Genomic DNA, 10,083 nt, shown 5'->3' with positions numbered 1-10,083 from the left:
CAGTGTCTCAGCTGCCCAGTTGTGATTAGATTACCAGAGACGCATGTCAATGCCAGGTTTAGACAGGACCTTGGTTTGTGTACAGTCAGACATTACAAAGTAGGAGACAGGATTTTCTAATAAATAATGACATTAGTGCAAAATGACTTCTCCACTGGGAGTTTCATCACACCTCACAACCTGAGGCATTGACATCACATGTCAAAGCTTAGAACAGTTAAAAAGTTTGTCATGAAATTTGAAAAGAATCACAGTTTATTGTGTAATATTTTTGAAAATGTGCTTACAAACATTTGGATTGTATATTTGATTGATTGATTGATTTTTTTATTAACGTGTCATGCACCAGAAGTGCCCAGCCCAAGTGGGCTTACAAGACACCAAAAAAAAGGAACAAATAATAACAAATGAAAACCAGATAACAGACATTAGAGTAATTAAACATATGAACCATCCTGATGCTTTTTCCAGACTTCATATACATATTTAGCAAACTTAAAGACATTAAAGTTAAACAACCAGTCCATTTTATCATCATCAGATCACCAGAAAATTTCTGGGTTTTTAACAGACATTTCAGTTAATATTGGAGTTCTCAGTTGTATCATTTTATGCATCAACTGAGTCATGATCGTGCAAATCGAATTTTGTAGGAATCTGTGCTGCTGATTACGAGGTATAAACTTTTCACATTTTTGCAGCCCCCTTGTGGCATTATGTTTCAGGCCTCTGTAGTGAAGCTTGGACCTTGCATCCAAACATGTGCACCATGGTTGGTTAAAATAGCTCACAACAATTTTGATTTATGAGTGTTTATGTAAAGTTTAACTTAAAGACACAGGTATAAAAATGATGAACTAAAAATGGTCCAACAGTTTAACAGTCAATGTAGAGAATAAAAAACTGTTTTGCGGTGATGTATATTATGTATATATTATTTTTGCTGTGGCAAAAAAAAAGTTGGACTCTAGGGTTGCCAACTTTCCCTTGAAAAACGGAATCGTCCCTTATTTTGAAACAAAATTACGTCCCATATTGAGCTGAAAAGGGACGCACTTTGTCCCGTATTTCCTTGAGAATCAAAATAGTCTGTAAAATGTTAATCGAATCAATGAATGACAAGGCGTTTTATATGAACATTTACAGTAATCTTATTGCCAGCCCTCTCCTGCTCTTTGACCAGCACACTCACACACGAGAATGACAGTGCAGAATCCGGCTCTTCTCATTGGTCAAGTTACTGTTGCCTCAGAGTTTTACTCTGTAGCACTGAAAAAAAAAACAACTCCTTACTGCAGCAAAAGCTCAAAAGAAATACAAATGGAAAAAATAGGCTGTCTCCACATGATGTAGCATTTTTTTCTTATTTACTACAACTGCACAGTCATGGCCTTTGAGGCACAACGTGTTTATGTTTACAACTTTTCCACAGACTTTTCTGTTTTCACCTTTCTTATTGCACTAAATGTGTACTATTACAGGAATTTTCTGCTTTCTATTGTTTTCTGTTATTTTATTCTGTTAAGTTAAGCAGGACTGAGTTCTGTTAAAGAAAGATGTATTTTATTCTGTTAAGTTAAGCAGGACTGAGATTGTTTTCTGTTATTTTATTCTGTTAAGCAGGACAGATTTATGTTAAAAAGATTTATTTTGCACTAAAAAATAAATTGTGTTTTCCATGTATTCGTATCACTCAAAAACATGCATCGAATTAAATTCAGGTTTGTGTGAAATAATTTAAAAGTCGTTTCACACACACACAAAAAGGCAAAACATTTCACCAAGCTGGGAGGGGTGAACACAATCGGGTCGGTAAAATCTTCATGTAGAGTTTTCTTCAGTTCATGGAACATTAGTGTGTAATTAAAATAAAATAGCACATGTACACAGTACAGTTGGCTAGTTATATACATTTAATGATGTAGATGATATAAAGGTATGAATAATAATAATATTAATAATAATAATACATTTTATTTGATGGCGCCTTTCAAGTCACCCAATGTCACCTTACAGAGAATAAAAACATCAAACATTATTAAAACCAGACATCAACCTAAAAACAAGGGTAGTGCACAGTGTCAGAGTGAATATGCCAGTTTGAACAGGCGTGTTTTGACTGTCTTATGTGTGGGGGGAGGGAGTTCCATAGTCTGGGTGCCGAGCAGCTGAAGGCTTGGGCACCCATGGGGCTGAGGCGTGATGTGGGGATGGTTAATAGACCAGCAGAGGTTGAGCGGAGGGTGCGGGAGGGGCTGTAATCCTGGAGGATACCAGTCAAAAGTTTGAATACAGCTTCCCATTCACTTGAATGAGAAAGTGTGTCCAAAGTCATCTGCCTGGTAGTCTAGCCCAGGTGATTTTCATATGTCTCATGTTTCCACACTTTGGCTCCTCATGGATCCCTCCTTGCTCCTTGCTCCTCAGAGCTGAAGTAAGAGACTTGGGACAGTTGTCAAAGTGCAAATTCGGAAAAACTTCAGTACAGGTGAGGAGTGAGAAAACCTCAACTAAGAGACTTGAGATGTACCCATTCAGTTAGTCATAGCTGCCTCTTGAGTTGTAAGGACTCAGCTTCACAGATCAACTCCCTGCATAAAAATGGAGGATTTTTCGCTCCGCTAGCTCCTTGATAATATCATACTCATGTGATCCAGGATGGAGTCCAGTTTTAAATTTCTTGTTTTTGAGTTCTTCAAAGTAATGACTCCAGTTCCCATCCTTATCTGCTCCAAAACCAAACACATGAACCTTGGAAAGGCAAAATGAACACATATTAAACCAATTACCTAATCTGATTATGTTTTAAACATAATCAATTTAACTTCACCTAAAATGTTATGAAGTTGGCAGGAGAATGTAAAGCAAAGGCCTCATTAAATTGATTGTCCTCACCAAGACAACAGAAGCACTGATTTTTTGTTAACCCTCCTATTATCCTTGGGGTCAATTTGACCCCATTCAATGTTTATCATTCAAAAAATAATAGTTGACATAATTGTTTTGGGGAGCATAATTACCACAAGAACTTTGATACTGATACTTCTCGCGGTGTGGGCACGGGAAATAACTTGACTTGTGAACTCCTGCCAAAATGAGGAAGCCAATGTAGGCTTGCGAGTCAATCACATCCAAGTCATCCAACTACACATGCCTCCCCTCTAACAATATTTTCAATTGATGGTTGTATTAAGAGCTCGAATAATGACTTTGTCTTCAACATGGCTGACTGCGGGTCCTGGAACTTTTTTGATGACCTTCGCAGCGCTAAGTCTACTTTGTTGTTGAAGTAAAGAGAGGGACCATATTTTTCCATTTTTGGTGCTAACGTGACATGGGGGAGGAGGAAACATATTCCCATGAGAACTTTCCCGCACCATGGGCATTAAGGTGTCTTTGTGTGTGTATGTGTGTGTGTGACCTACTCACTGTACTACACCTGCCGAAGTAGAACTTATATTTCCTGCACTATGGAGGGCGGGAAATTCCCGAAAGAAAATTGAGAGTTCATGCAAAATCAGGGAGGAGTAAACATACAAAAGCTTGCACGGCAGCCTTCTAACTAAAAAGAAAAGATTTGGATGAAAGATTTTCAAGATACACTAACTCTAAAACTGAAAGCGCTACAGGAAAGGTCATGTCGTCACCAAAACCAATAGGGTTCATCCTCTTGTGGTCATTAATGTCGTCAGTAAATTTGAAAAGATTCGAATGAAAACGTTTCAAGATACATGAATTCTAATTAAAATGTTTTGCCTGATGGTGGCGCTAGAGGAGAGGTCGACTTGCTACTAAGTTTCATCATCAATTGGTTATTTATGTATTATATAAGTATATGTAAGTACCTGACACAAACATTTGGTCAACAATTTTATTTTAATCATTTTCTGGAGGCAGATATTCCTGGGGTCAGATTGACCCCAAGGGTAAAATGTGTTAGTTCAATTTGAGGATAATAGGAGTGCCTCAAACCAGCTACAGTATGTCTAACATTCCTTGATAATGACCTACTGTGAGCATGCAAATTGTGACTAGTAATGAGATGAGATTTTGTTCTCTATTTCTAACAGTATGGTCAGATTATAAAAGGGTCCCTTCACAGCCCCAGATCATAAAACGCATAACTCTGGATCATTTTGGAAGGTTATGATAAATGTACTGTGTTGTTAACTTTGAATTTGTTCAATTACTTGCAGCAAAATATCGAACAGTAAAAGACTCAGTTATTTGCAACTGTCAATCAGTAGTGTGATAGAGTATTCAAAAGAAAAAATAACAAATCAAAATTGACTCACCTCATCACAAATGTGCAGGGCAAGAATCACTGCCATAAAGCCGGTGGATGGATAGCCGCCCTTCTTTTCAAGCCAGATTTCATGAACATACCTCATGAAAGCTGGATTGGTCACCATCACCTGTGATGGCCTGGAAATTAGCCTTTGAAAGTATTTTTTATATAGTTTATTGGTAAATGGAATCAAAATAATACTCACCAAATCTTTGTTAGCTTTGATGGTGGATTTTATTGGCGCATATGACCTGTTGGAAATACCATGAAATGTTAAATTCAATGTACACGACCCCCTTTACACCTTACATTAAAATGCCTTTGGGTGATTGGATTGCAGTTGGATAGTGCTTGACTACATGAAAGTACAACCGTAAGACACATTTAGGATGGATTGTGATCCAACCAGCCAAACCACCTCTAGAGGTGGGCAGGGGCTAGGGGTGTTGAAATGAATTCATTATATGATGCATCACGATGCAGACGTGGATGATTTTGCATCGATTAACAACAGTCAGGAATCAATTATTTAAACGTTAGCTAATAATTTGATGTTGACGGACGACAAAGGCGGAACCAAACTGTGAGGGCAGCGTAGCAGCCGTACTGTCTTACAGGCGCACACGCGAGAGTTTATCTGTAGTTCATCTTAAAAATATCTAAGTGGTCGGAAGCATTTTGTGATTGAGACGATCATAAAGTTTACTGTGAACTTTTAACGCTGTTACTCAGCTAACGTAACAGAGCAGCTGACCAACACACACTGCAGCATGAAACAATGTAAACTCTGAGGTGAAGAAAATAACTCGGTGGTCAGTCTCTCCTGACATCCCAACTCCCAATTATATTGATAGCGGCTCCCTGACGCCCGCAATTAGATACAATCTCCTGGAATCTGGAGCGAGCTAGCAAGAGTACGTGCTAGAGAGTGTCTGCGTGTGTGTTTCATACAGGCAGGTGAACTTCACCCCAACGAGATCTATACTGTTGATTTATTTTAACATTTATGTTTAACATGTATGTTGAATGTTGACATTCAGATTTTTAAAGTACTTTCTTAAAAAGGGAATTCATATTTATCCGACTTCTTGTATCAATTGATAAAAAATGAGCCATGCAGTAATATAGAAAAATCAGGATGTGATACGTTGAGAAGCATCAGGTAATCGAATCAAATCAAATCAAATCGCTAACAGCTGAATCACAATCGAATCAAATCGTGCGGACAGTGAAGATTCACACCACTAGCAGGGACACATTGTGACTACATTGAACAGTGTTAATGCAATTGCATTATTAATCCAAATACAACAACTATCCATCCATCCATCCATCCATCCATCCATCTAACTCCTCTTGGAGGATCCCAAAACATTCCCAGGCCAGAAGAGATATGTAATCCCTGTAATCATGCATGTTCTGGGTCTGTCCTATAGTCTCCTATCAGTTGGATGTGCCTGGAACAACTCCAAAGGAAGACATCCAGGAGGCATCCTTATTAGGTGCTCAAACCACCTCAGCTGGCTGCTTTCAATGCAAAGGAGTAGTGGCTCTTTAAGGCTGAGCCCAGACATTCTCCATATCATTTCAGCCACTTGTATCCACCATCTGATTCTTTCATTCACTACCAGAAGCTCTTGACTAATTGATGTAGACCAACTAGTAAATTGTTGCCTTCTGGTTCAGCACTTTTTTCACCACAACGGTACATTTCCTGCATTACTGCTGATGCTGCACCGATCTGCCTGTCAAGCCCGGTGCTTGCTGGAGGTCACAGTTTGTGAAAGCAAACAGAACCACATCATCTGCACAAACCAGAGTAGCAATCCTGAGGTCCCCAAACCAGACGCTCACGTCCCCCTGGCTGCACCTTGAGATTTTGTCAATGAAAATCACAAACAGAACTGGTGACAAGGGATAACCCTGGCAGAGCCCAGCACCCACTGAGAACAAGTCAAACTTTCTGCCAAGAATGCAGACAAAGCTTTTGCTGTTGCTATATATATATATATATATATGAGCCGAATGGCTTGCAGCAACAGCCCTGGTACCCCATGCTCACACAGGATCACCAACAAGGTGCCTCAAGGGACATGGTCAAAGGTTTTCTTTTCTATTCAACAAAGCACATGGAGTTTGGATGTGTGAATTCCAACAACTCCTCAAGTATCCTTGTTTGGTTAAAGGCCTGGTCCACTGTTCTACAGCCAAGTCAGAATCTGCATTGTTCCTCCTGTATCTGAGGTACGACAATCAGCCGGAGCCACCTTTCTAGTATTCTGGCATAAGCTTTTCCCAGAAGGCTGAGTAATGTGATCCCCCGATAGTTGAACATACCTTCTGGTCCCCATTTTAAAAAAAAAAAATGGGAACCATCCCGGTCTGCCAGTCCAGGGGCACTATCCCCAACCTCCATGCAACACAACGTTCAAGAGCCTTCAGCATCTCAGGATGAATTACATCCACACCCAGTACCTTGCCACTGAGGAGCTTTCTGACTACCTCAGAGACCGCTGCCAGGGATATGAGTGAGACTTCCCCCAAATCATCCAATTCTGCCTCCTGCATAGAATGCAGGTTTTAGGGGTTCCTCAAAGTGTTACTTCCACTGCTCAACAATGTCCCCCATCAAGGTCAGCAGTTCTCCATCCCTCGGCTGAAAACAGCCCAGGCTAAGCACTGCTTCCCCTTCCTGAGTCACCTGACACTTTGCCAGAACTTCTTTGAGGCTAAACTAAAGTACTTCTACATGGCCTCCCTGAACTCCTCCCACACCCTGTTTTATGCTTTTTTTTGCTGCTGCCTTTTTGGCCCTTAACAACCCATCTGTTGTATCAGAAGATCCCTGAGCCAGTCAGACTCTAAAGGCCTCCTTCTTCTGCTTGAAGGCCTCCTTCACTGCTGGTGTACACCAGCGAGTTTTACGGTTGCCATCCCAACAAGCGCCAATGACCCTCCAAGTACCCACCTTCACAACTGAGGTCCTGAACATGGTACACTCGGATTCAATATCCCCATCTTCCCCCAGGATACAGGAGAAATTCCTTAGGAGGTGGAAGTGAAAGATTTAATGGACAGGGGCTTCTGAAAGATGTTTCCAGTCCACCCTCACTACTCGTTTGTGTCTCACAGGTCTGTTCAGCAATCTCCCCTGACACCTGCTCCAACTCACCACCAACTGGCAATCAGTTGACACCACTGCTCCTCTTTTTACCTGAGTGTCCAAAACAACCACCACAGATCTGATGACACAACTGCAAGTCATCCTCATGTTTTGGTACCAGGTACACCTATTACCAGCCTTATTCTAGAACATGGCGTTTGTTTGGCCTTTCCATGCTTCTTCCCCCACTTAAAAAAGCAAGTAAAAGTCCAATAGCACCCCTTCATGAATGGCAACCATTTATGGTTGTTTGTTTGTTTTTTCTTTTTTGGACCCACAAAAATGAGAGGAGGATGTGACGTTCAGTTGTTTTAGCTCAATGATCTCAATGTGGAGGATGAAGTCACATATTGATACCAGATGTAAACGTAATCAGGTTAAAACATATCTAGAGATAAATTGGATTTGTGATGCATTTTAATGCAAGGTGTAAAGGGACTGAAATGAACTATTTATGTCAGAATAATAACATAAGTCATTCCATAAGAAAATGAAAGCAGAGCTCAGTATTTCTGGAAATCTTAGCAGGAAACTATAGGCCGGACTCAAATGAATTCATAAAATAGATTTTAAAATAAATTGAGACCTGGTGAGTTAAACCTGTTCGTTCTCATTGCCAACGACTGTCCGAAACCTACTCCCCCCCTACATCTTACCCACGAACATGCTGGTCTCTAAGAACTGGCACAGTCAGGGAATCCTGTGATCAACTCACACTATTAAGCTTATATAATTAAAAGCATCCTAAGGCTGTTATTTCTCTCTCCAGCCTCTGCTATGACAGTCAGTCATTTGTTTTTGCTTATTTTCATGAAGGACATGCTACCTACTGTACAGGTATTGAATATTTGCATTGGATGTAAATTGTGTGCTACAGGATTATCTGTGATAAATATTATTTTCTTTTGATACTCGTCTGCATGTTTGGTCTGCAATTCATCTCACAGTCTTTGGCAGTCCAAACAAACACGGTAAAGCAGATATGTAACTAGCTTTTTCTTCTGTCTGAATAAGCCATCAGATAATCACACTAGTCTGCCCTGTTTGCTTTGATGGACAGACATAGCAATTGTGATTTAAAGAAGGTATATGATATAAAATATTATGATGTCTTATTTATTCAGTAAATACTGAATACCTCAGGTGTCCATACAGATACAGGGACAAATACACACATAATTAGTCAATTAGAAAAAGACTCACCTTCCAAAAAATCCTGTGCTGAAGGCCTTGATGAGCCACTCAAGATCTTTTATCTTAAATGCAAACAGCACAAGATGAGTAGAGTCATCCAGGTCCATGGCACTCTCTGGATACATGATACGATGAGTTGTTTTGGTACCAACATCTGCCTCGTAGCCTTTGGTATGACCTTTGTTTATTCTAAATAGTACAGGGAGATATGTACATACTTAATGATTTGAATTTGACATTACATAGACAACTCGACAATTAGAAAACTTTAAGATAAGACAATAAGATTTACCTTATAACAACATCATGGGAATCTATCAGAGGTCCATAATGTGATCCCCTCAAATTACCAGAATTGCCCACCACAGCACAATTCCTGGAGTGATTAGGACTAGACTCTACCAGATCTGGACTGTTTGGAAACATCTGAAACAACCTGTTCACTGTTGTTCTGTAGGTGCCGTAATCACGACTTTCCAACTGTAAATGCTGATAAACATATAAACACAAACTGTTGTTAGACCAGTTATGAGTTGTGTGTAAGCAAACTGGCATACAGGGGATAAATGATGAAAGAAAAGCAATGATAAAAGTGATTTAAAAACATTTTTATTTCCTACTACCGAATGGATAACTCTTTTCTTAACAAATTACCTTCCACCAGTTGAAAGCATCCTCTGGGAGACTGTAGTTTGCTGACAAAAATGGTTGAACAGATTTGTGTAAATGCTGCATAAGCCACGGGTCGTCTTTTGTCAGACATTTGTCACAGGCAGTGACAAAGTGGCTTATGTACTGCAGCTGGGGGAATTTTGGCATGTATCCCCTCAATAACAGACCAAAGCCAGTGAGGCACAGCAGGACAACAAACACGATCACCTTTGAATTCATCATGACTGTGTGATCCTCGTGAGTGGGAAACAGTTTCAATCTGCAGACAAAGTGTGTAGTGCAATAAACAAGTAAGTGTACATGCATGAATCAAGAAAAACATATTTCCAGCTCTTATCAGTTTACCAGTTTGGTAGTGGTATAATAATACTTAATACTTACATTATTATTATTTTCTCTTCTAATTGGCAATAAGCTTATATTTAAAAATAGTAAGTAATTCTGAAAATAAATTATTCAATGCACTTCTTGTCAAATTCAGGCAATATCTCCTCACTGTCCACAAGCTGTCCATTGTGTAAATACACTTGCAAATAATTCGGTGTTAATACACAGCCGTGGGTCTGTAAATTGGAAACAAAGTGTCTCAGACCATAGACCAGGTTTCACTAATAGACAGACTGGGGTCCGGACCCAGACCCAGATGCCAGCCTATCTGGACCCGGACCTGTAACTGATGAAATATTGAAGATTGATAAATTTTGTCTGAGCATTTCTATTATAAGGGGTGCAGCTTCTCCAGCTATTACGGTAAAAGTGGAAACTC

General features: G+C 39.8%; 1 protein-coding gene across 1 annotated transcript; it reads right to left on the bottom strand.

The window, feature by feature from the left end:
- Positions 1 to 2,290: 2,290 nt before the first annotated feature.
- On the bottom strand, positions 2,291 to 9,582 carry LOC133996467 (CMP-N-acetylneuraminate-beta-galactosamide-alpha-2,3-sialyltransferase 1-like). Its single transcript, XM_062436050.1, has 6 exons — positions 9,300 to 9,582; positions 8,938 to 9,134; positions 8,655 to 8,834; positions 4,494 to 4,539; positions 4,296 to 4,415; positions 2,291 to 2,751 (listed from the first exon to the last, which is right to left on the bottom strand). Exons 1-6 carry the CDS (start codon positions 9,537 to 9,539, stop codon positions 2,584 to 2,586), a joined length of 951 nt encoding a protein of 316 aa, XP_062292034.1. The 5' UTR covers positions 9,540 to 9,582; the 3' UTR covers positions 2,291 to 2,583.
- Positions 9,583 to 10,083: the final 501 nt, after the last annotated feature.

Source organism: Scomber scombrus, chromosome 16, assembly GCF_963691925.1.
Source record: "Scomber scombrus chromosome 16, fScoSco1.1, whole genome shotgun sequence".
Taxonomy (NCBI): Eukaryota; Metazoa; Chordata; class Actinopteri; order Scombriformes; family Scombridae; genus Scomber; species Scomber scombrus.
This window is presented reverse-complemented; position numbering and strand designations above follow the sequence as displayed.

Bases quoted from the DNA above. Each gene is read 5' to 3' on its own strand.
- LOC133996467 (XM_062436050.1), bottom strand. From the start codon at position 9,539: ATGATGAATTCAAAGGTGATCGTGTTTGTTGTCCTGCTGTGCCTCACT. The intron at 9,135-9,299 runs GTAATTTGTTAA...TATGTTTATCAG, and splicing joins ATGCTTTCAACTGGTGGAAG to CATTTACAGTTGGAAAGTCG. The intron at 8,835-8,937 runs GTAAATCTTATT...TGTACTATTTAG, and splicing joins TCCCATGATGTTGTTATAAG to AATAAACAAAGGTCATACCA.